General features: G+C 37.1%; 2 protein-coding genes across 24 annotated transcripts in view; one reads left to right on the top strand and one right to left on the bottom strand.

Annotated features, from left to right (window-relative positions):
* The window catches only part of WNK1 (WNK lysine deficient protein kinase 1), a 132,587-nt gene extending 129,261 nt beyond the window's left edge, over positions 1-3,326 (top strand). For all 20 annotated transcript variants that reach the window (XM_016131759.2, XM_016131744.2, XM_016131739.2 and 17 more), the window contains one exon: positions 379-3,326. In XM_016131759.2, coding sequence (XP_015987245.2) covers positions 379-696 — 318 coding nt within the window. In that variant the 3' untranslated portion in view covers positions 697-3,326. The remainder of the gene's footprint in view (positions 1-378) is intronic.
* A 455-nt stretch (positions 3,327-3,781) lies between these two features.
* Positions 3,782-25,645, bottom strand: part of RAD52 (RAD52 homolog, DNA repair protein) — a 37,874-nt gene continuing 16,010 nt past the window's right edge. For 2 of the 4 annotated variants that reach the window (XM_016131760.2, XM_016131761.2), the window contains exons 7-12: positions 25,375-25,450; positions 7,129-7,325; positions 6,813-6,955; positions 5,640-5,720; positions 5,036-5,251; positions 3,782-4,574 (exon numbers count right to left, since the gene is read on the bottom strand). In XM_016131760.2, the coding sequence (XP_015987246.2) occupies positions 4,513-4,574; positions 5,036-5,251; positions 5,640-5,720; positions 6,813-6,955; positions 7,129-7,325; positions 25,375-25,450 (775 nt within the window). In that variant the 3' untranslated portion in view covers positions 3,782-4,512. The remainder of the gene's footprint in view (positions 4,575-5,035; positions 5,252-5,639; positions 5,721-6,812; positions 6,956-7,128; positions 7,326-25,374; positions 25,451-25,645) is intronic. The other 2 variants (XM_016131762.2, XM_036236986.1) reach the window with 2 other exon arrangements.

Here is a 25,645-nt window from a genome sequence, read left to right as displayed (position 1 = left end):
GCGTCTGAATCAGAGACGATATAAACTGTGTAGGCCAACATTTCATGCCATGACCTTTTTTAGTAACTTAATAATTTTAACACTGTTAGAAAACAAGACAAATAACCCAGGAACCCTTTCAATTCAGGTTTTTCTTCCCTTTTCCTTCAATACCCTGAATTGCGCGCGCGCGCACACGCACGCACACACACACACACACACACACACACACACACTGACCCTGCCCACTTCCAGTCAGAATGGTTATTCTCACCCTTGTTTGATGCGTGTTAAGAGCCAATAATTATTACGAAAGGTTTTGTAAGAACAGTCCTGGTTCTAGAATTATATTTTACTGCCACCCATACCACACTTTACATTTAATTGGTTTGTTTTCAGGGCCCTGGAATGGCAAGGAAGTTCTCTGCACCTGGTCAGCTGTGCATCTCCATGACCTCAAACCTGGGTGGCTCTGCCCCCATCTCTGCAGCATCAGCTACCTCTCTAGGTCACTTCACCAAGTCTATGTGCCCCCCACAGCAGTACGGTTTTCCACCTACCCCCTTTGGCACTCAGTGGAGTGGGACAGGTGGCCCAGCACCACAGCCACTTGGCCAGTTCCAACCTGTGGGAACTGCCTCCTTACAGAATTTCAACATCAGCAATTTGCAGAAATCCATCAGCAACCCCCCAGGTTCCAACCTGAGGACCACTTAGTCAGACCTAGAGACAGTAACTGAATAGATTTGGGGGCAGGAGACGGAGTGCTAAGGGGAGGGTGGGAGGGGGGACGGGGAAGTAGCCTATATACTAACTAACTACTAGTGCTGCATTTAACTGGTTATTTCTTGCCAGAAAGGAATGTGTTTAATACTGCTTAGAGCCCTCAGAATGGAGAGTCTTTCTCCCCTTCACCATTTATTGGAGTGGGACAAGAAGTAATGAGCAGCTTTCTTGTGATGGGGCAGCTTCAAACTATGCTTTCCTGTTTACCTATACCCAACAGTGAGGGCTAGGAAAGAGTATGGTGTTTATCAGAAAGCTACTAGAACGCTCAAGGGAAAACCACACCCCATCTGTATTTTCAGTGGGTGGAGCTCTTAATCTTGGTACCCACCCCAGTCCCTCATTCCTCACAACTAAACCCCAAGACAAAATAAAGTATTGGGCTGTCCCCTACCCTGTTCCCCCACCCACTCCCACTTTTTTTTCCTCTTCTTTTTTTCTCTCTTTAGAACCCAGTGAAAAACACCAGGGGACTGAGGTTTCAACCTTTTCTTATAATAGGTCATTAGCGCTTTAAGCAAATGATATTAGCAGCTTTGACTGCAGCATTAGCAATTAGGAAAAAAAGTTCCCTGCGGACATGTAACTTTGCCATCAGTTTTGATGTGGAAACACTGTGATATATAAATGTTGTTGGACAACAGTAGTTTTAAGATGAAAATATGAAAGGTTTAAAAAGTTGAAAAAAAAGCTAGCTCTGTCCTTTACTTATTGAGACACTTTAACTTTTTCCTTTGTATTTCCATTGTATTAGATAAATAAATGTGAATGTAAAATTGTATAAATTACTGTACTTGAATACTTCTGTTGTCCCAGTATTGCTTGCTGGATATTTTAGTGCCTTGGACTTCTATTGCTTCTGCCATTAGCATCAACTTCTCATCAGACCCCAGATCAGCAAAGATCGTATGGAAAGAAATCTAAGGTCCACGTGACCCCATCAGTGGATTATGCCAAAGGGAAATTGAGAGTATTTTTTTTTGAAGTCATTCAGCAATTTTGTCTAGAGCAGATGTAAGACGAGCAGGGTGAGAAGTTAAGTTGACATCAGTGGTTGAAAGCAGAAAGTTCTGTTTCAGAAATAGTGAGGAGGGGTGTTGTAACAAAATTTAAAAGATGAAGGGTGGTGTGTGATAAGTGAATGAAAAAGATTAAAGAATGGAAGAACAAACTTGGTTTGAAGATATGTGGTGCCTGGCCAATGGATGCCATCCATAAGCCTTACTCATTTGAGCTGGGCTTGAACAGACCTAGAAGAAATGGCTGAATATAAAGGGAATAGGGGTGGGGGCTGGTTTTGAAGTTGGGAAACATGATAGTGAAAAGTTACAGATCGAGAAAGCTGCTCTAAAGAAAACCTGGATTGCTTTCCTCTTGTTTCAAATGTATTCCTCATTTTGGGGTATTGTATTTTTGTGGAAAGTGGACCCACATCTGAATTAAGCATTGTGAAAGAATGCTTATTCCTACTCATTTCCTATATGATGTCTAAATGGTTGCAGGATCATAATCTATTGTGCTACTTTTATTTCTACAATTATAACTGATAGTCTCACATTTCATATAAACAAATATTCCCCTTAATAACTGCAACCAACCAGTATTATTTAGTGTTGTGCCTAGTTGTAATGGGCAGCTCTTTTATTTTCAGAGCTTTCAGGAAATACTCTCTTAATTGGCTATGTTTGGGATCTTTGTTATTTCTGAAGATGGGGAAAGAAGCTGGGACTCTTAAATTTTGAGGTGTTTCTTGACTCTTGAGCTGAGAAATTGATATATTCCCAACCTCTTAACCCATCTCAATGGCTCATCCCTGGAGTCACCACAGTAGGAAGGGCCTGGTTGGCTATCCTATCCTGTCGTTCCTTCATGGCCCCCATTTTATTAAGTTAGCCTAGTCCCCAGAGATGTAAAAGAAAACTGAAGGTCTTAGGAAGGTAGAAATGAAAAGGGCTGGGGTCCCAAGACCTACTTCAAAATTATTATTTGTTCTCTGCTTATAATTCTTGGGGAGATGGTAAGAGTAAGGACAGAAGAAGGCGCCAAGTAAATGAAAAACGGACCACCTGAGACAAATGCAACAATACTTCCTGCTAGAGGAATGAGGGAACCAAATGCAGCACATTATTTTGTTACTTTGGCTTAATAATTTTGAGATCTCTTTTTGCATAAAAAAAAAAACCTGGTTTTATTTACTGTTGATTTTTTTCCCTCCTGTGGATGAAATAACTGAAGCCTAGAGGAATGAACTAGTGCTACTGAACTATTTAAATTATTTTTGTTAATAGTACACTTCGAGTATCTTTTTCCACATTAAAAAAATCTTTCCGAATTATAAATGTTTCCTTACATTATTTAACAATGTATACTGTTTAAAAAAAAAAACAAACAAACAAACTGAATTCAAACCTTGGGGGTTTCTCAGCAGCCGTTAATTGTACATTTTGCACTAACTCTGGGTGTTGCGCTTCTTGTAAGATTGCGCTTTGTGCTTCAGTTTGTTACCTTTGTAGACTTATTTAATGAAACCATTCAAATAAACGAAATTTGCTTTTGTTGAATTGTGGGGTTTCATTTCCAGGCAACTCTTTTTTCATGATCACATTACCTGTTTTGTGTGCAATCTATAACTGAATTCCTAACTAACTCCAAGAATGTTTTTTAGCAGCAACTCTGACCTGAACTAAGATTATGCTTTAGACAAGAAAGGTATTTATTCTGAAGAAAATAAGGATATCAAAATCAAAAGGTGACTATATGACTAAATCTGTGCAATAGGTGAGGTAGGTAAAAGGGAAGTCTGGGTAGCTGCCTCTTCATCTTCCCAAGGAGTGGAGATGGCTGGCTGCCTTCCTGTTCGAGCTCCTTGCCTCAGGTTCCCAGCTTCCTACAAATGGGTCTGTGATCCAAAAAATAATAAAAGCCCCTTCAAGATTAGATAAAAGACACAGCCTGAAATACACCTGAAAAGTACATTTGCAAACTCATTATTTGGGGGAAAGAATTACGAAACATCTAGACATGATGAAAAAACATTTTATGTTAAAGGTGGCTTGTCTCACATGCGAAATGGGGAAACAGAAACAACAGCTTATATTTTCTGTTGTGTTATAAAGGATTTATTTTGCGCTCTTGAAATGCCTTTTCTTTAGCCTTAGATCCTTGCTTCCTTGATTAAAAAAAAATGTAGGATACTGACATCATAAACCTATAAACCAGAGATTGTCATACATGAAGATTACAGCCTGGATTGATGCAGTAGTAAAACAGCACTGTAGGTTTTGTTCTTAGCGTGATGCACAGTGCTCATGGGCAGCATTAAAATATGGTGTCCTAAAGTGAAAGAAGGCAGATTACAATAATTTAATGTAGATAAATAGTTGTTAAGTCAGTACTTGGTAATGTGGCTTATATTGCTTGAGGGCAGGTAGCCACTGGTGATTCCTAAGAATTCTGTATTTATTAACATAATAGCTTAAGAATAAATAATAAAGAGCCCAAGAAAAGGTGTTTAATCTCCCCAAAGCCTCCTGCTGTAGTGTGTGACAATATTTTTAAAATGCTTATTTTCCAACTATTTAGCTTTATCTGCAGTAGGTTCCAATAGTCAAATCTAGAAAAGTTCAGAATGAAGCAAGATAAATCCTTAGAAATTACGCTCATTCCCTAGGAATGATGAACAATTTCCTGACCAAATGTTCTCTAAAGTCCCTCTGTGACAGTCCAATGATGTGACCTGAGCCTCTGTTAAGATGGATCCAATTTCCTTTTCTTCGTGTCCTGGTTCTTCCTATAGGAATCACAGTTTCCTATGAAAGAAAAAGTCATTTAGATATAGGCGCCATAATTTTAAAATAAACAAACTTAGAGCTAGTAATTTCTGAATTGTACGAGTTAATGATCCTACTTTAAACTGAAAGCCCAAGAATGAAAATTGTTAGGAGGACAGATCCAATCTGTTGACTTCAAGACCAGACTGTCACAATAATCATGATGGGCGGGCCTACTTTTCATAGGAAAAGCTCTTAATGCAGTTATGCTTAAGCTTCCTTCTGCTTTCAAGGACTGAAAAGAGTCATACTTCACACAAGTCAGGTCTCCAAAGGACAAGTTCTGGTTCCCAAACCAGGTATCTCCTATTTTCTCACACCGCTAGTCCTCTGTATGATGTCATCCAACTTCTTAAAGTAGAATGTTGCCCCTCCTTTAAAATTCATAGACTTAAACCCAGGCTCTCCCTTCAGTTTTTCTCCCTAAAACCTTTTGCTACCTGTTACGTGTTGGTCAATGTTGGAAGTTTGGGGGTGCCAAGGTCCAGATTTTGCTTGTGGATTCCGGTGGCAAAGGCTTTGTAGGGCCCTGTTCTGGGTCACCATTTGATTCTTCAGAACTGGTGTGGTAGTGGTCTGGTGTGGTTCTGGTCTAGACAAGGGCTCGATAACACTGTCCCCTGCATCTGGAGCCATATCCCACATTTCAAGATTGTCTGCCAGGCCAGAGACCACAGGAAAATGTAGCATCAACAAACAAACAACTGTTCTCACATAAAACACTGGACAAATAGGTCATAAGAAATCTCGGGTCATGAGTGCCCGATGAGAGGTTTTGGAATTTCTCTTTCCCTCTCCCTAAAAGTACACTGAAGCTTCTCTTAGGTTAAGATAATAGAGCTGAATATGTGCTCTCAGAACTGCCAATAATCCATTTTGGGTCCTCCTCTTTCTAAAACTTCAAGGGGCTCTAAAACAGAAATGAGGATTTTTATGCCTCTTTTAAAAATGCATCTGTGACTACCAAAAGTACACAGCACAGTAACAGAGCATTTCATAGGTACTGACTAATTAATACTCAGCATTCCATTTGCCCCTACTGACCTGCAAGGGAGTCTTTCTCAGTGAGTGGGTCTGAGCCATTTATGGGAGTGCTGTGCTTCAGAGGAGGTGCTGGCAGCGGCGCTACAGTTCAGACACAGAAAGGACAAAATCAGAATCATATAACTTAAGTATTGGAGCAGCCTCAAGTGCCTAGGGTTACACTGGTTTGTAGCACAGCCAGTGGTAGAATTCGAGATTCCTGAGTCCCAGTCCTATCTATAGATATATATGAGATTTAAAAGACTTTTTTTCCCTCACCGAATTGGGAGGGTGGGGAAGGGGAGTTTATTTCTCCTTTAGCAGCAAAAACAGAAAGATTATTAGAAGACATCTGTTCTACTTTTTACTTTTTAAAGCTATCACCCTTGTTCCAAGAAAATCTTAAGCAGAAATTCAATATGTAAACCTGATAGAAACAATGACTGGTTGTCTGAAGAGGAGAGTCCTGGAGGTTACTCTCCTGCACCCCTCACCCCCAGGGAACTTCTGCAACGGTTTGGAAGCTAAAGATTCAGAGTAATTCTCACTAAGAACATCTCCAGCACAGCAAGCTGTTTCGGTTTGAGGGGAAGGAGTTACATTAATTTCGGCCTGGCAGTACTGAGGGGAATATTAATGAACTAAACGTGAAGCAAATCCTCTGTGAATCTTCATAATCCTTAGGGAGAAGCTAGGCAATAATCTAATTGGTCTGGGATAAGCCCTCGCTGTTTCTACTCTCTGGGAAGGAGTACAAAAGTAACTAGTATCTACTATTCCTACTGAATCTGGACTCTGAAAAAAACTAATTTCATAGATAAGTAATTGCCAAAAGCCCCCATTAACTTCAAATGCAGTTCTGTCATACATTCTATGACGGCTCAGAAAAGCTTTCTAATGCAGAGAGAGCCAAAGTAACTGAAACAAAAAAAGTTCTATAACCTGAAATTTCTAGTTTTAGGTTTTGTCAAGGCCTGTTGTTTCCTTCCCCCAGAAAAGATCAGTGTCTTTAGAAATAGGGAAAGGTATGGCAAGATATCTTAATTTTTTGGGGCTCCTCTATCCTGTGTGTAACTTGAGGTAAGTCCTACTGAGTTCTGGTCTGGACGAACGCACAGTACTGGCAGAGGATTGAGTTACTTCCTCCTTCAGAGCACACTTCCTGGGGCCTCTGCTCCCATCCTTCTTACACACCCAGATTCTTCTTTTCAACTGATGGAGCAGATAGTTGAACTTGCTGTTGTTTCTCCATTTGTTCCCGGAACTGCTGCTGCAACTGTTTCTGCCGTAGCTTCCGCTGATACGTGGCATCACTCTCTGCGGCAGAGGTCAGGCTTCTGCATCAGAACAGCGGCAAGGTGGGAGTGAATTCCTGAGTTAACTGAATGAATAATACAGAGTTCCTGAGGGAGCACACAAACCAACTTGCTAGCTCTGAAGGCAGAAATGGAGATAACTTAGACCACACGAGGAGGCAGAAGAGGAAAGAGAGGGAACTTAGGCCCCATACCGGGAGCTGCTGTCCTTATCCCCCTGTATCACAATGTGGGGATCATCTGAGTGGCTTGGTCTGCAAGGGGAGGTCACCTCCTGTGGTTTAGGGGGTCCCGGAGCCATGCTGTGTCGGTAGCTGCTGTATCTCGCTTGTTCCACAGATGGTTCAAAATCTTGTCTCTTTGCTTTAGTTAAATCCACTTCAAGAGGCAACTAATGAGAGAAGGGAAGGGGTGGGGAATAACTTTCTCCAACTGCTCTTCCCTTTTCTTTCTTTTCCCTGTCTTAAAGATCTAGATTCCTAGAAAAAGGCATTTGACAATCCTCTATCCAGCATTCCCTCTAGGTCCTGAGAAGCTGAGACAAGATCTGACACTTCAAGCAGATTTTTAATTTTATGAGGAAGAGCAAAAAAATTTCCTTTCCTACTTTGTGTCATTCAGTATTCATGAAATTTGATAAAAAGGACTCTTTATTTTAGCCTTGATTTAGGGTAAATGGCCTATAAAATTGAATATGAATCTTTCCTTGGCAGTTAGATCTGTCTGGGGATGTCTACCTATTGTCTTTTTTTTTTTTTTTTTTTTTAATGGAAATGACTACACAGTCTTTGTAGAAGCCTACATGTTCTCTGCCCTTTCTGCCAGGGGATGTTCCTCGCCCCTGCCCCACAAATCCAACTTTCATCACTAAAGAAGCCTTGGGCATGCTGTGGCACAATTAAGTATCCTTCAAAGAAGAAGAAGATGATTTGGAAAGCACTGACATAGGTAGCAGCCAAGACTGCAGAGAATCTCCCAACTGGGGTTGTTCCTGCATTTGACCAAATAAGAGAAGCAAGATTAAGTATTTCACAGCAAATGGCAAACTGTGTTACTTCTAAGCCATGAGCACTACAGAAACCAGAGATTTTTCACTTGGGAGAATGCTCTCAATTCATAATATTGGTACTGAAAGAATAACTAAAAATGAAGGGCTGAGATGACTACATTTTGAGAAAGCTAACCTAAAAACAAAAATTATACAGTGAAGTTTCTTCTCTACGTCGGAAAGTAAATGAGTAAGTTAAAAAGAAGTGAGCTTACGACAACATGGTTTAAGGACATTACCCTAAGTGGAACAGCCAGTCACAGAAGGACAAATGTGTGTGGGTCCATTTATAGGAGGTGCTGAGAACAATCAAAATCAAACAGACAGAAAGTGGAATGGTGGTTGCCAGGGGCTGTAGAATTAGGGGACTGGGGTGTTACTAGTGGTAAACAGTTTCAATTTATAAGAAAAGAGCTATAGAGAAGGTGGTGATGGCTGCACGACATTATGAATGTATTTAATACCACTGAACTGTACCCTTTAAATGGTTAAGATGGTAAATTTTGTTATGTACATTTACCAAAATAAAAAAAAATGGAAAAAATGAGCTTTGAAAAAAATGAAAGACTGACCATGCTAAGTGCTATCGAGGATATGGAACGAGTGGAACTCACATGCTGCGACGTGGGGGTGTGGCTTAGTGCCAGCACGCTGGAAAACTGGAAGGCTCTCCTCGGACTAAGCCTATGCCTGTCCTCTGGCCTGTCAGTAATTTCCAAGATAAATGAGTGTGTATATGCACCAAAAGACAAGTACAAGAATCCTCAACTGCCTACAAGAGACCTATTCAAAATAACCAAAAGCTACAGACAACTCAAATGAAGTCAGAATGGGAAAAAAATTGTTGGCTGCTCATGAATTGAGATGTATACAGCAATGAAACTACTATTTGCTACATGAACAAATCTCACAAACGTGTTAAATGACAGGCAGACACAAAACAATTAAACTGTTTGAATCCAAAAAGTAGAGAACCGCCCAAACTAGCCTATGTTGTTGAAAGTAGTTTAACAACTATTTTTGATAGTGATGAGAAGAGGAGAGGCTGGCAGTGACTGCAAGGGACACAAATGAGACTTGTGGTACTGGTAATTTTTTGCCCTGATTCAGATGCTGGTTATGTGGATGTGTAACTTTAGAATACATCGAGCTCAACATTTATGTATGATATGTGCACGAGTAAGTCTACATGTCTCTATGTACTTTTTAATACTTCAATTTTTGTAAAGCTCAAACTCTACAATTCCATTTATTTAAAGTTCAAAACCAGGAAAAAATAAGCTATGAAACTAGAAGTCAGAGAGAAATTAGCACAGAAGTTACTTAATAAGAGTAAAAAAGAAATAGTAATGTCAGCAAAATGGCAGATAAGGAAGCTCCGGGCACTCTTGCCCCTACAGAGACACTGAGTTAACAACAACATAGAGTCTCGAATACCTGTGTGAGAACTCAGGTAACTAGCTGAGAAGGTATAGTGTTCAGGCCAGTATAAAACCAAGACAAGACTCCAGGTCCCAGACAAGAAAAAGCTAAAGGACTTCAACACCACCAAATTAGTATTACAAGAAATGTTAAAGGGACTTAAGGAAAAGGAAGAACAAGAACAAGAAAGATCAGATATATGAACAATAAAACAGCAATAATTATAAACCTATCAATAATTACTTTCGTTCTTCCCGTAAATGGCCTGAGGCAACCTCTGAAAATGGTTCCCTATTTACTTGACCCAGAAGACCCCACAAAATCATGCAAATTAAGATGTTCAAATCTTAGTTTTCACTTTAAGAACACTCGTGAAACTGCCCAGGCCATCGAGGGTATACATATCCGAAAAGCCACCAAGCACTGGAAGGGTGTCACTTTACAGAAGCAGTGTGTGCCATTCTGTTGTTACCATGGCGGAGCTGGTACGTGTGCCCCAGCCCAACAGTGGAGCTGGACGCAGAGTCAGTGGCCCAAAGAGAGTGCTGAATTTTTGCTGCACATGCTTAATGCAGAGAGTGATGCTGAACTTCAAGGTTTAAATGCAGACTGGTCAGCAAGCACACACAGGAGAACAAGGCTCCTAAGATGCAGAGCAAGAAGGTACAGAGCTCGTGGGCAGATGAACCCTACAGGAGCGCCCCCGCCACACGGAGACGGTCCTCACTGAAACGGAGCAGGGTGTTCCTGAGCCGGAAGAGGAGCTTGCACAGAAGAAAACGATGTCCCAGGAGAAGCTGAAGAAACAAAACTTATGGCCCGGGAGTAAATTCAACATCAAATGCTAATAAAAGTAAATAATAATAATAATAAATGTAAATGGATTAAATGCTCTAATCAAAACACATAGGGTGGCTAAATAGATAAAACCAGACCCATACATATGCTGCCTTCAAGAGACCTACTTCAGATCGAAAGACTGAAAGTAAAGGAATAGAAAAAGATATTCTATAGAAATGAAAGTGAGAAAAAGGCTGGGGTAGCAATACTTACATTAGAGAAAACAGACTTTAAAACAAAGGCTATAACAAGAGACAAAGAAGGGTATTTCACATATAATAGCCAAGATACGGAAGCAACCTAAGTGTCCATCAATAGACAAGTGGGTAAAGAAGATGTAGTACATATATATATTATAGAATGTTACTCAGCTATAAAGAAAGAATGAAATCTTACCATTTACAACAACATGGATGAACAGAGAGGGTATGATGTTAACTAAAATAAGTCAGGGAAAAACATACCACATTATCTCACTCATATGTGGAATCTAAAAAAACAATATAAATGAACAAACAAAACAAACTCATAGATACAGAGAACAAACTGATGGTTGCTAGATAGGAGGGATATTAGGGACCTGGGTGAAAAAGCTGAAGGGATTAAAAAGTACAAATTGGTAGTTACAAAATAGTCATAGAGATGTAAAATACAGCATAGGGAATACAGACAATAATATTGTAATAACTATGCATGATGCCAGACAAATCAGGGGGATCACTTTGTAAATTATATAAATATCTAATCACTGTGTTATACACCTGAAACATATAACATTGAGTGTCAACCGTAATTAAAAAAAAAAAAAAGATTCCAGCAAGAGGTAAGAAAATGCATGGCATTCTGCATGCCCACCTGTGCCCCTGTACCTACTGGTGTAGAGCAGTGCAACCAGGAACCCTCCCACACTAGGGCTCTTCCCTCAGTGTGGAAGCAAAAGAGTGGACTGTGTGTCCGATGTCCTGGCTCATGTCGGAGCTGCCCATTGGTTTTTGTCTCACCTGACTCAGAACACTAATGCGACCACTAAAAACAGGGGAACACCACTAAAAACAGTTGTACATCAGAGCTGCAGTTACGCATTCAGATCCCAGGAGGATAAAAAGATCATAAAAGATTTGAGAGGTCTTAGAACCTCTAGCTAGGCTAATTACTGAAGTTCATCCCCTGCCCAAAGCCAGTACATAAAGACTTGGTTGTTTTTCAAATACTCAAATCTCAACAAAAGCATATAAAGCATCTAAAGAAACAGGGAAACAAGGCCCAATCAAAGGAACAAATTAAAACTAACTGACCCTAAAGAAATGCATATCTATGAGATGCCTGACAAAGAATTTAAAATAACTGTCAAAGTTATTCAATAGCTAAAAGAGAACAAAGACAACTAAACTAAATCGGGAAAATGATACATGAACAAATGAGAATATCGACAAAGAGAAACTATAAAAAAGAAACAAATTTTGGAGCTGAAAAATACCATAACAAAGTTGAAAAATTCACTAGGCTTGCTCAGGCAGAATAAAGACTCAGGTCATTTGAAATCATCTCAGCAGAGAAGCTAAAAGAAAGAATGAATAAAAATGAAGACAGCTTAAGGGACTGATAGGACACTCACATTGTGTATTAAAAGAGTCTCAGAAGGAGAACAGAAAGAGAAAGGGGCAGAAAGGTTATTGGCTAAAGACTTCCGAAATCTGAGGAAAGAAAACACATTCAAATTCAAGCTCAATAAACTATATATACGATAAATCCAAAGAGACCTTATAAAACCAAGATAACATAATCAAGCTGTTGAGAGTCAAAGACAATACACTAATAACAAACTAAAAAAGAAATTAACAGTCCCATTTACAACTGGATCAAAAATAAAATAAAATACCTAAGAATAAATTTACTAAGGATGTGAAACACCTATATGCTGAAAACTATAAAATATTGATAAAAGAAATTGAAGAAGACATATATAAATGGAAATATATTCTGTGCTCATGGACTGGAAGAATTAATATTGTTAAAACGACTTAAAACAATCTCCAGATTCAGTGAAATCCCGATCAAAATTCCAGTGGCATTGTTTACATAAATAGAACCCCAAAATTTCTATGAAACCAGAAGATCCTCAATAGGCAAAGCAATCTTGAGAAAGAACAAATCTGCAGGGAGCATGCACCCTGATTTCAAACTATATCACAAAGCTACAGTAACTGAAACATTATGGTATTGACATAAAAAAACAGACATATATATATCAATGGAACAGAATAAGAGCCCAGAAATGAAAACCACACATATATGGTCAACTAATTTATGATGAGGGAGCCAAAAATATACAATGAAGACAGTCTCTTCAATAAATGGTGTAGGAAAACTGGACAGCAACGTGTAACAATGAAACTGGAACACTATTAACGCCACACACAAAAATTAAAATGAAGTACTGACTTGAATGTATGACCTGAAACCATAAATTCCTAGGACCAAACAGGCAATAATTTGCTTAAATTGGTCTTGGTGACAACCATTTGGATTAAGTACCAAAAGCAAAGGCAATAAAAGCAAAAATAAACAAATGAGACCACATCTAACTGAAAAGCTTCTGCACAGCAAAGGAAACTATCAACAAAATGAAAATACAACCTACGTAATGGGAGAAAATATTTGTAAATGATATAACTCAATAGGGGTTAACATCCAAAAATATATAAAGAACTCACAATTCAATCAATAGCAAGAGAACAATATGATTAAAACCTGGCAGAGGATCTGTAGATATTCTTCTACAGAAGGCATACAGATGGCCAACAGATACATAAAAAGGTGCTCAACATCACATTATTGGAAAATGCAAATAAAACCACAATGAGATATTATCTCACACTTGTTAAAAATGGCTATTACCAAAATACAAGAGATAACTGTTGGCAAGGATGTACAGAAAAAGAAACCCTTGTACACCATTGGTAGGAATGTAAACTGGTAAAGCCACTACAGAAAACAGTATGGAGTTTCCTCAAAAAATTAAAAACAGAACTAGCAATTCCAGCAATTCCACTTTTTCTGGGTATTTATCAGAAGAAATGAAAGAACCAACTCGAAAAGATATCCACACCCTCATGTTCACTGCAGCCTTATTTACAGTAGCCAAGACATAAGAGCAACCTACGTGTGCATTGATGGATGGATGGTTAAAGAAAATGGTGTATACATATCTACAATGGAATATTATTCACCATAAAGAAGAAGGAAATCTTACCTTTTGCAGCAACATGAATAGACCTTGAAAGCATTATGGTAAATGAAGTTAAGTCAGACAAAGACACAAACCAATCTCACTTATTTGTGAAATAAAAAAAAAAGGAGCTTATAAGTGCAGAGAACAGACTGCCAGAGGCAGGAGGGGGTGGGTGAAATGCATGAAGGGAGTCAAAAGGTACAAACTTCCAGTTACAAAATAAACAGGCCATGGAAGTATAATGTACAGCATGGTGACAATATAGTAATTTAATAATTTGAAAATTTCTAAAAGAATAAATCTTAAAAGTTCTTATCAAAAGGAAGACTGTTAACTATGTATAGTGATGAATGCTGACTACTTATCGTGATCACTTCAAAATATATACAAATATTGAATTATTATGTTGTACTCCTGAAACTAATTTAATGTTATATGTCAATGATATCTCAATTTCTAAAAGTCAAAGACAAAGAGAAACCTTCAAAGCAGCAAGAGAAAAGCAAATCACTACATACAGGAGAGCCTTCAGAAGATTATCAAATTTCTCCGCAGAAATCATACAGTCCAGAAAGTAGTAGGATGACATATTCAAAGGATACTACAGCAAAACTATCCTTCAAAAATGGAGAAACTAAGACCTTCTCAGATAAACAAAACAAAGGAAGTTAATTATCACTAGACCTGCTCTCCAAGAAATGCTAAAATATGGCAGCAGAGTGAGAGAGATCCTCAGATCTCTCCCCTCAAAACAACAATAAGCTAAATATCTAAAACTCAACAAAAAACACCCAAACTGCACACGAGCATGTCTGAGCATGGGAGCTGTGCATAAGAGCTACCACAAGTCAGAACCCTGGGTGTCGGGTGGTGGACTGGGAGAAATAAAGAAGCTGCATCTCAAGCTACCGGAGCTCCCTATAGGAGGAGGAGGAAGAGAGAAAGTGCAGCAATTTCCTTGATCAACCTGCCTGGAAGTGACGAACTTCTAGCAGCTGGCAGAAGGGCCCAGTAATTGGGACAGAAAGCAGGGAAGAGGGACGGGACCACAGAGAAACACAGTTGATTTTTACTGGCCCCGGTTGCAAAACATAGGCTGATCTGCAGCCCCCAACTCCCAACACAGACGTCTCCCCCCATACCCTTCAGACCAATCACTGCAGAACTTCAAGAGAATCCGAGAAAATGCTACCAAAATTGTTGCTAACACTGACAGAGACTGAAACAGAGTAGCAAGTGTGATTAAATATCTAAGAGAAAATAAAAAAGGAATTTAGGCTTTATAAAAAGCAGGGATCCAAGAGGCTTAGACACTACCTACTGGAAACCACAAAAAAAAAAAAACACCTTCTTTGCAGAAGGCTAAAGAGAGACCTTTTATATAATAAACCTTCTTTCTGCAAAAACAAAAGAATGCTCTTCCATTAATATCCTGGTGCAGAAACAGTTCATTAAACAACATGAACAACCAAGCTGAACCAAGTTGATAAGGCATCTCAGAAAGAAAAATTTCCAAAAAATAAGTTTGCAGACATAGAAATATGCGACTTAAATGACAGAGAATTCAGGATGGTACTTCTGAAAAAACTCAATGAGATCCAAAACAACACAAATCAACAATTTCAGGAATTGAAAAACAACTACATGAGCAGAGCAAGGAGACTGAAACCAAAAAAGGAACCAAACAGAACTTCTGAAGAAAAAGAACATACTGTAAGAGTTGAAAAATGAAAGAGCAAACTTGGAAAATATAGTCGACAAAATAGAGAGAAGGATCAGTGATATTGAAGACAGAAATCTAGAAATAAATCAGAAGAAAGAAGAAAGAAACTGAAGAAAAAAAATTAATGAAAGATAAATACAAGAACTAGCTGATACCATCAAGAGAGGAAACATAAGAAAAATGAGCATTACCGAAGGTGAGGAAAGGAGCAGGGACTAGAAAGCATTTTCGGACAAATAGTGGACGAGAATTTGCCAAAATGAAGGAATGAAATGGAGCTGGGAATTTAAGAAGTCGACAGAATACTAAATTGTCTCAACACAAAAAGGCATTCACCAAGGCATACTGTATTAAACTTATCGAAAATCAAGGACAAAGACAGAATTATCAGGGCAGCCAGGGACAAGAAAACAGTAACTTATAAAGGAAAACCCATTAGATTGTCATCAGACTTCTCAGCACAGACCTTACAAGCCAGAAAGGAATGGAATCAAATATTTAAACAACTAAGTGAAAGGAACAACCAGCCTAGAATAATGTATCCAGCTAAGCTCTCCTTTAGATATGAAGGAGAAATTAAGACCTTTCCAGACATACAAAAATTGAGGGAAGTCTCTACTATGAGGTCTGCACTACAGGAAATACTTAAAGAGGCCCAGCTCACCTAAAACAAAATGACAAAAAAAAAAAAAAATACATAATTCGGAGTAAAGTGACTATCAGGCAAATAGAAGCAGAGGAGTGTAACCCTTACTAAGAACAGGGCATTATAAACTTAAATACTAAGAAGAGAATTGCTGTAGCAAGATAGTAATACATGTTCAGCATTCATAGGTACAAATTGATATGACAATGGGGAGGATACAAAGATCCAGATTCACAAAGGGGAATTGAAATAGGGCACGTGCAGAAGAAAATAAATGAACACACACACACACACACACACACACACACACACACATTTAACGATCCTTTTCATATTAGTAACAGTAACAATACGCCAAAGATTCAGAACTGAAGTATATAACAAAAAACAAGAACCAGAGGGAAAATGCACAAAAGTCAACCCAAAAAAAGAAAACAAAAACACTAGGACAAGGAAGCAATGGAAACATCAAGCCTCCAGAAAACAAAAGATGAAATGGCTATAAGAAGACTTCATATTTCAATAATCACTCTAAACGTTAATGGACTGAACTCACTGATAAAAAGACACAGAGTTGCAGAATGGGACAACAACAACAACAACAACAACAACAACAACAACAAAACCCAATCATTTTGAGTCCATATTTATCTCTAGGAGATAAATATGGACTCAAAATGAAAGGGTAGAAAATGATATTTCAAGCAATTGGCATTCATAGAAAAGCAGGAGTAGCGGTACTAATATCAGATGAAATAGACTTCAAAATAAAAAATATAAAGAAAGATATGAAGGGACACATCATAATGACAAAGAAAATCATGCACCAAGAAGACATAACACTTATTAACATCTATGCCTCGAAATATATAAAGCAGTTACTAACAGAACTAAAGAGAGAAACAGCCCAAAACACTGTCATAGTAGGGGACCTAAATACGCCACTGTTGGATATGGACAGATCATTCAAACAGAAAATCAATAAGGAAATCACATCCTTAAATGATACGTTAGACCAAACCTAAAAAGACAAATCAGCAGTCTGGAAATTGAAACAATCACTAAAACCTTCCAAAAAGTAAAAGTCCAGGACCACACAGCTTTGCCAGTGAATTCTAACAAACATTCTAAGAAGATTTAATACCTATTCTCCTCAAACTCTTCCAAAAAATCAAAGAGGAGGCAATACTTCCCAACTAATTTTATGAGGCCAATATTACTCTGATACCAAAACCTGGTAAAGATAACACAGAAAATGAAAACTACAGACCACTCTCTCTCATGAACACAGATGCAAAAATCCTAAATAAGATACCAGCGAATTGAAAACAGCAACATATTAAACAGATTATATACCACGATCGAGAGGGCTTCATCCCACGAGCACAGGGATGGAAATATGCAAATCGATTAATGTGATACACCACATAAACAAATTTAAAAATAAAAATCATATGATCAATTCAATAGATGCAGAAAAAGCTTTCCACAAGATACGGCATCCATTTATGATCAAAACACTTAACAAAATCGGTATAGAAGGAATGTGCCTTCACATAATAAAGGGCATTTATGACATACCCTCAGCCAACATTATACTTAATGGTGAAAAACTAAAAACCTTCCCTCTAAGGTCAGGAACAAGGCCAGGCTGTCCACTATCGCCACTGTTACTCAGTGTAACATTGGGTCCTAGTGAGGGCAATCAGCCAAGAGAAAGAGATAAAAGGCATCCAAATAGGAAACGAAGAAGTCAAACTGTCACTATTTGCGGATGGCAGGATTCTCTCTATAGAAAACCCTAAAGACTCCACAAGAACGCTACTAGACACAATAAACAAATACAGTAAACTTTCTGGATACAAAGTCAATGTTCGAAAATCCATAGCGTTCCTATACTCTAAAAATGAAGTGTCAGAAAAAGAAGTGGAAGAAATTATTCCTTTTGCAATTGCAACAACAACAACAAAATACTTAAGAATAAATTTAACAAAACATGTAAAGGACCTATATAATGAAAACTACAAGACCCTATTAAAAGAAATCGGAGAAGATACAAAGAAATGGAAAAATATTCCGTGTTCTTGGATTGGAAGAATCAATGTAGTTAAAATGATCATATTACCTAAAGCATTATACAGATTTAATGCAATCCCCATCAAAATCCCATCAACGTTTTTTAAAGAAATAGAACAAAAAATGTCACATTTGTATGGAAACACAAAATACCCTGAGTTGCCATAGCCATCCTGAGAACAAAGAACAAGGCTGGAGGCATCATTCTGCCCAACTTCAAGTTATACGATAAAATGACAGTAATCAAAAAGGCATGGTATTGGCAGCAAAACAGACACACGGACCAGTGGAATAGAATAGAGTCCAGAAGTAAGCCCAGATTTATATGGGCAAATAATTTTCAACAAAAAAGCCAAAAACATAGTGGAGAAAGGAAAGCCTCTTCAATGTATGGTGCTGGGAAAACTGGAAAGCCACCAGCAAAAGAATGAAACTAGACTGTTGTCTATCACCACACACCAAAATTAACAAAATGGATTAAGGACCTGAATATAAGACCTGAAACAATAAAATGCATAGAAGAAAACACAGGAACTAAACTCAAGGACCGTGGACTTGAAGAATATTTTATGAATTTGATGTCAAATGCAAGGGAAGTCAAAGCAGAAATAAATGAATGGGACTACATCAAACTAAAAAGTTTCTGCTCAGCAAAAGAAACCATCAACAAGGTAAAGAGACAACTATCTGAATGGGAAAATATATTTGACAAGCAACACCTCTGATAAGGGTCTAATATACAAAATATACAAAATATTCATATGACTAAATAACAACAATCCAATCAATAATGGGCAGAGGACCTGAACAGGCACTTCTCCCTAGAGGACATACAAATGGCCAACAAATATATGAAAAGATGCTCAACATCTTTAGCTTTTAGTGAAATGCAAATCAAAACCACAATGAGATAGCATCTCGTACCTGTTAGAATAGCTATAATCAACAGGACAAGTAACAACAAATGTTGGAGAGGATGCAGAGAAAAAAGAAATCCTCATACACTGCTGGTGGGACTGCAAATTGGTACAGCCATTATGGAAAACAGCGTGGAGGTTTGTCAAAATCCTAAGAATCGATCTACCATACGATCCAGCAATCCCTCTACTGGGTATTTACCCAAAAGACTCCAAAACCCATATCCAAAAAAATATTTGCACACTGGTGTTCATAGTGGGACTATTCACCGTGGCCAGGACATGGAAGCAACTGAAGTGTCCTAGATGATTGGCTAAAAAAGGTTTGGTACATATATTCAATGGAGTATTACTCAGCCATAAGAAGAGATGAAATACTGCCATTTGTGACAACCTGGGTGGACCTCAAGATAATCATGCTAAGTGAAATAAGCCAGACTAAAAAAGTTCAAAATCACATGTCAGTTATATGTGAGATAAAAACCTAAAAGCAACAAATGAACAGGACAAACAGAGACTCAGGGACGTGGACAATGGACTAGAGGTTACCAGAGGGTAGGGGGTGGGGTAGGAGTGGGAAGGTAGACAGGATAAAGGGGGTCAAATATAGGGAGATAGAGTGAGGGTGAAGTGAGTAAAGGGGATCAAATATATGGTAGCTGAATGAAACTGGACTCTGGGTGGTAAACACACTATAGACAATATATAGATGTCAAATTATAATGCACAGCTGAAAATTATATAATTGCATTAACCAATGTTACCCCCAATAAACTTAAAAAAATAAATAAAAATTTTTAAAAAATGCTAATGGGAGTCCTTCCAATTCAAACAAAAGGATACTAAATGGTAGAATGAAATTATATGAAAATAAAAGTTCTCCAGTAAACACATAGACAAATATAGCAACCTGTAGTATTTTAATTTTGGTGCATAGAACTTAAACACAATACCATTAAAACTATATAATGCATACAGAATTTAAATTTAAAAACCATTAAAAAAATAAAAACCATGAAAACTTTATTAACTATAAATCTATGTTAGTGGGTATACAATATATAAAGAAGCAATTTGTAAATCAATAACAAAGTGGGGTGGGGGATGGAGTTGTAAAGAACTAGAGTTTTTGTATGCAATTGAAGTTATCAGCTTGAAAGAGAAGGCTATGACTTTAAGATGTTTTTTACATAATTGCAATGGTAACCACAAAGAAAATATCTGTAGAATATACACAAAAGGAAATGAGGTGGCAATCTAATCATGTCACTACCCCAAAATCCACAAAACATGAAGGAAGTAAGAGAAGAAGAAAAAGCTACAAGACATACAAAAATCAATTAACAAAATGACAGTAAGTCCTTCCCTATCAATAATACTTTAAATGTAAACGAATTAAACTCCCCAATCTAAAATATGGCTGGACGGATTTAAAAAACAAGACACGACTATATACTTTCTGCGAGAGACTCACTTTAGATCTAAGGACACACACAGGCTAAAGGTAAAAGGACAGAAAAAGATACTCTATGTAAATAAAAACCAAAAGAAAGCAAGGTAGGGTATACTATTATCAGACAAAAGACACTTGAAATCAAAAACTGTTAAGAGAGACAAAGAACATTATACAATGATAAATGAGTCAATTCACCAAGAAGATATAATAATTGTAAATATTTACATACCAAATATCAGAGCTCCTAAATTTATAAAGAAAAATTTGACAGTGGAAAACAGAAATACATAGCAATACAATAATAGTAGGATACTTTAATATCCTACTTTCAATAATGGGCAGAACAACCAGACAGAAGATCGATAAGGAAAAAGAGGATTTAAACACTATAAGAGCAAAAAAATGGACCTAACAGATATAGAGAATACTCCATCAACAACAGCAGAATATACTTTCTTCTAAAATACACATAGAACATTCTTTGGGATAGACCATATATTAGGCTACAAAACAAGTCTTAACAAATTGAAGAAGACAGAAATCATACAAAGTATCTTTACCAATCACAATGAAATGAGACTAGAAACCAATAGCAGAAGAAAAATGACAAATCTGCAAATAGGTGGGAATAAAACAGCACACTTTTAAACAAACAATGGATCAAAGAATAAGTCACAAGAGAAATTAGAAATATCTTGAGACAAATGAAAATGAAATTGAAACTTACCAGAACTTATGGTATACAGCAAAAGCACTGCTAACGGGAGTTTATGGCCGACTCAAGCTAGCAGAAAAAAGGAAATAAAGCTTAGAGCAGAAATACAGGAAATAGAGGGGGGGAAAAAAAACAACAGAAGACAACAAAACTAAGAGTTATTTTGAAAAGATCAACAAAATTGACAAACCCTTAGCTAAATTAACTAAGAAAAGACTTAAATAATTAAAATCGGAAATGAAAGAACATTACAACTGATGCAATAGAAGTAGAAAAAAATTTGAAACTGCTATGAACAATTGTACACCAACAAATTAGATAATCTAGAAGAAACAGAGAGATTCCTAGAAATACAACCTACCACAACTGAATCGTGAAGAGACTGGTAAATAGTAAAGATATGGAATCAGTAGTCAAAAACCTACCAATAACAAAAAAAAAGCACAGGACTAGATGGCTTCACTAGAGAATTCTATCAAACATTAAAGATTTAACAACGATCCTCCTCAGTCTTCCAAAAAAACTCAAGAGGAAAGAACATATTCAAGCTCATACTGTGAGGCCAGCATTACTCTGATACCAAAGCCAGAAAAAGATACTACGAGAAAAAAAAAAAAAAAGACTACAGTAGTTCTCACCACCTCTGCCTTAATCTGCAGTTTCGCTTTCCATGGTTTCAGTTACCCACAACCAACTGCAGTCTAAAAATATTAAATGAAAAGTTTCAGAAATAAACAACTTATAAGTTGTTTAGTGTGAATAGTGTGACTGAATCTCTCACTGAACCACTGCATCCCACCTGAGACCTGAATTATCCCTTTGTCCAGCAAATCCACGCTATATGTTCTACCCACCATTTAGTCACTTAGTAAGCTGTCTCAGTTATCAGATTGACTATTGTGGTACCACAGTTATTGTATTCAAATAACCCTGATTTTAGTTAATACCCCAAATTGCAAGAGTTATGATACTGGCAATTTGAATATGCCAAAGAGAAGTCATAATGTGCTCCCTTTAAGTTAAAAGGTGAAAGTTCTCAACTTGACTTAATAGGGCATTTTATCACCTCACATCATCACAAGAAGAAGGGTCAATACAGTACAATAAGATAGTTTATAATTAGTTATTGTTAATCTCTTACTGTGCTGAATTTCTGAATTAAACTTTATCATAGGTATCTATATATAGGAAAATATATATATATATAGGATTCAATACTATTCAAAGTTTCAGGCATCCACCTGGGGTCTTGGACTGTATCTTCTGTAGGTAAGGGGGAACCAGAAAACTATAAATCAATACTCCCTGATGAATACTACTGCAAAAATCCTCAACAAAACACTAGCACACTGAATTCAACAGCACATTAAAAGGATTATACACCATGACCAAGTGCAATTTGTTCCTAGGATGCAACGATGATTCAACATCCACAAATCAATGTAATACACCATGTTAACAGAAAGGACAAAACTACATGTTCATCTTGATTGATAGAGAAAAAGCATTTGCCAAAATCCAATGCTTTTTCATGATAAAAACATTCAACAAACTATGAATAGAAGGAAACTACTGTTACATAATAAAAGCCATATATGAAAAGCCTACAGCTAACATTATACTCACAGGTGAAAGACTGAAAGCTTTTTCCTATAAAATCAGGAAGAAGGCAAAGATGCCCATTTTCATTACTTTTATTTGACATATTGGAAAGTTCTAGCCAGAGCAATTAGGCAACAAAAAGAAATAAAGGAATCCAGACTGGAAAAGAAGTAAAATTATCTCTGGTCACAGATGACATGATCTTCTTATATACATAAAACCCTAAAGACGCCACAAAAACAAACAAAAAGAGCTGTAAGAACTAAAAAGTTCTACAAAGTTTTAAGAAACAAACTCAACATACAAAAATCAGTTATGCCTTATACACTAATAATGAACAATCCGAAAAGGAAACTAAGAAACAATTCTATTTACAACAGCATCAAAAAGAATAAACCTAACCAAGAAGGTGAAAGACTTGTATACTGAAAACTACAAAACATTGCTTAAAGAAATTAAAGACACAGATAAATGGAAAGACACATCCACATTCATGAATTAAGAGACTTAATATTGTTAAGATGTCCATACTACCAAAGTAATATACAGATACAACACTATCCCTAACAAAACTCCAATGGCATTTTTGCATATATAAAAAAATAAATTCTAAAATTCATATGGAATCTCATGGGACCTGAAATAGCAAAAATAATTTTGAAAAAGAAGAACAAAGTTGGACTCACATCACTTCATTTCAAACACATTACAAAGCTACAGTAATCAAAATGGTATGGTACTGACATAAAGGCAGACATAAACAAATGGAACACAACAGAGAGCCCAGATATAAACCCTTGTATATTATGATAAAATGACCTTCAACAAATATACCAAGACCATTCAATGGGGAAAGGAGAGTCTCTTTAAGAAATGATGCTGGGTAAAATGAAAATCCACATGTAAAAGAATGAAGTTAGATCTGTATCTTACATCACATACAAAAATGAATTCAAGACAGATTAAAGATCTAAACTTAAACTCTAAAACTCTAAAACTCATAAAAGAAAACATAGTGGGAAAACTTCAGGACATTAAATTTGGCAATGATTTCTTGTATATGACACCAAAAAACAAAGGCAACAAAAGCAAAAATATACAAATGGGACTATATCAAACATAAAAATCTATGGAATAGAAAAAAAATTGCAATCATATCTCTGATAAGGGGTTAATATCCACAATATTTAAAGAACTTCTACAACTTAACGACAAAAATCAAATAGCCCAATTAAAATTGGGTAAGGGACTTAAATAGACATTTCTCCAAAGACGATATACGAATGGCCAACAAGCCTATAAAAAGATGTTCCACATTACTAATTATCAGAGAAATGCAAATTAAAAGTACAGTATCACCTCACACCCATTAAGAAGGCTACTATCGAAATAAATAGAAAATAATGTGTTGGTGAGGATATGGAGAAATCAGAGACCTTGTGCATTGTTGGCTGAATTGCAAAATGGTACTGCCATTATAGAAAATAGTATGGAAGTGCCTCAAAAAATAAAAAATATAACTACCATATGATCTAGCAACCTCACTTCTGGGTATATCCAAAACACTGAAAGCAGGATCTTGAAGAGGTACTTGCGCACACATGTTCATGACAGTACTATTCACAACAGCCAAGAGAGAGAGGCGATCCAAAAATATGCCTTTATATACATACAGTAGAATATTATTCAGCCTTAAAAAGAAAATTCTGACACATGCTAAAATATAGATGAATCTTGAGGTCACTACACTAAATGAAATAAGCCAGTCGCAAAAGGACAAAAACTATATGATTCCAGTTATATGAGGCATCTAAAGGAGTCAAATCATAGAAACAGAAAATAGAATGGTGGTTACCAGGGGCTAGAAGAGGGGAAAGGGAAGTTGTTTTATGGGTGTAGAGTTGCAATATTACAAGATAAATTTCTAAAGCTCTATTTCACTACTGAACTGTACACTTAAAAATGTTTAAAATGGGAAATTTTATGTCATGTGTTTTTTACCATAAAATATAAAAAACTGTGACTAATATCCCTTGTAAACATAGATGCAAAAATCCTTAACAAAATATTAGCAAACCAAGTCCATCAATGTATAAAAAAGCATTTTATAAAAGGAAATAAATGGAATTTCGACAGACACCACTGGACGCATGCCTCTATTAATGGCTCCACAAGAAAAAGGACCCTCAACGATGAGGGAAAGCTGCCCTGAGTGGCAACGCTGCAGAGACCGCAGAGAATGCCACCGAGGAAGCAGGCAACAGCAACACTCCAGGGCCCAAATAAGTCCAGGTCAAGTGTGACTCAAGGGATACTAAACTCTAGACCCCATTCTCCAAAGGCAAGTGCCCAGATCATGAGATTGACATTGACAAAAATAAGAGAGATCTGAACCGGAAGATGCCAAAGCTAAAGAAAAGCAAGAAAGTCGAAGAGGAAAGAAAGGTTTTGAATGTTTCTAAGAAATGACAGTGGTGCTGCAGAGGGCTATGTGCTCCTTTTGAGGTCTACCAACCACCTCAACCACAGTCCTCTTTGTATAAGAGACGAGTAATGATTTCTCTAGGCTTTAATTTCTTCATCTGTAAAATAAGGTGATTCGTTCCTCCTAGCTCTGATAATCAAAGAAGTCTAAAATACATATTCCAGACCATCTAAATAGCTCAGTTTTCACTTCTCTCATCCCTGAATACTCAACCCATGACACAAGGGAATTAGTCATATCTTTACTGTAATGCATTCATTCATCTATTTCTAACATACCTGTCGTGGAAGCTTATTTAGAGACCTCAGATAGTCTTTGTCCAGAATACAATTTCCGAGCGCATTCCCAAAACTTCTAAGGGTAAGGCAAAACAAGAGAAACAGGGTTGAAAATTGTTACATGTAAATATCAAAGAACAGAGTTACAACTTTGTGCAAGTTACTTGTCAACTGCAGCAGAGGAAATGGACCCTAATATGTATTCAAAACTGTTTAGTGAACATCTGCCATGCCTGCACTGTATTAGGTTGTGAGAATAGAAGAGTGAGCA

This window comes from Rousettus aegyptiacus, unplaced genomic scaffold (genome assembly GCF_014176215.1).
Source record: "Rousettus aegyptiacus isolate mRouAeg1 unplaced genomic scaffold, mRouAeg1.p scaffold_m13_p_2, whole genome shotgun sequence".
In the NCBI taxonomy this organism is placed as follows: domain Eukaryota; kingdom Metazoa; phylum Chordata; class Mammalia; order Chiroptera; family Pteropodidae; genus Rousettus; species Rousettus aegyptiacus.
Note: the sequence above shows the minus strand (reverse complement) of the source record. Positions and strands in the feature narration are given on the sequence as shown.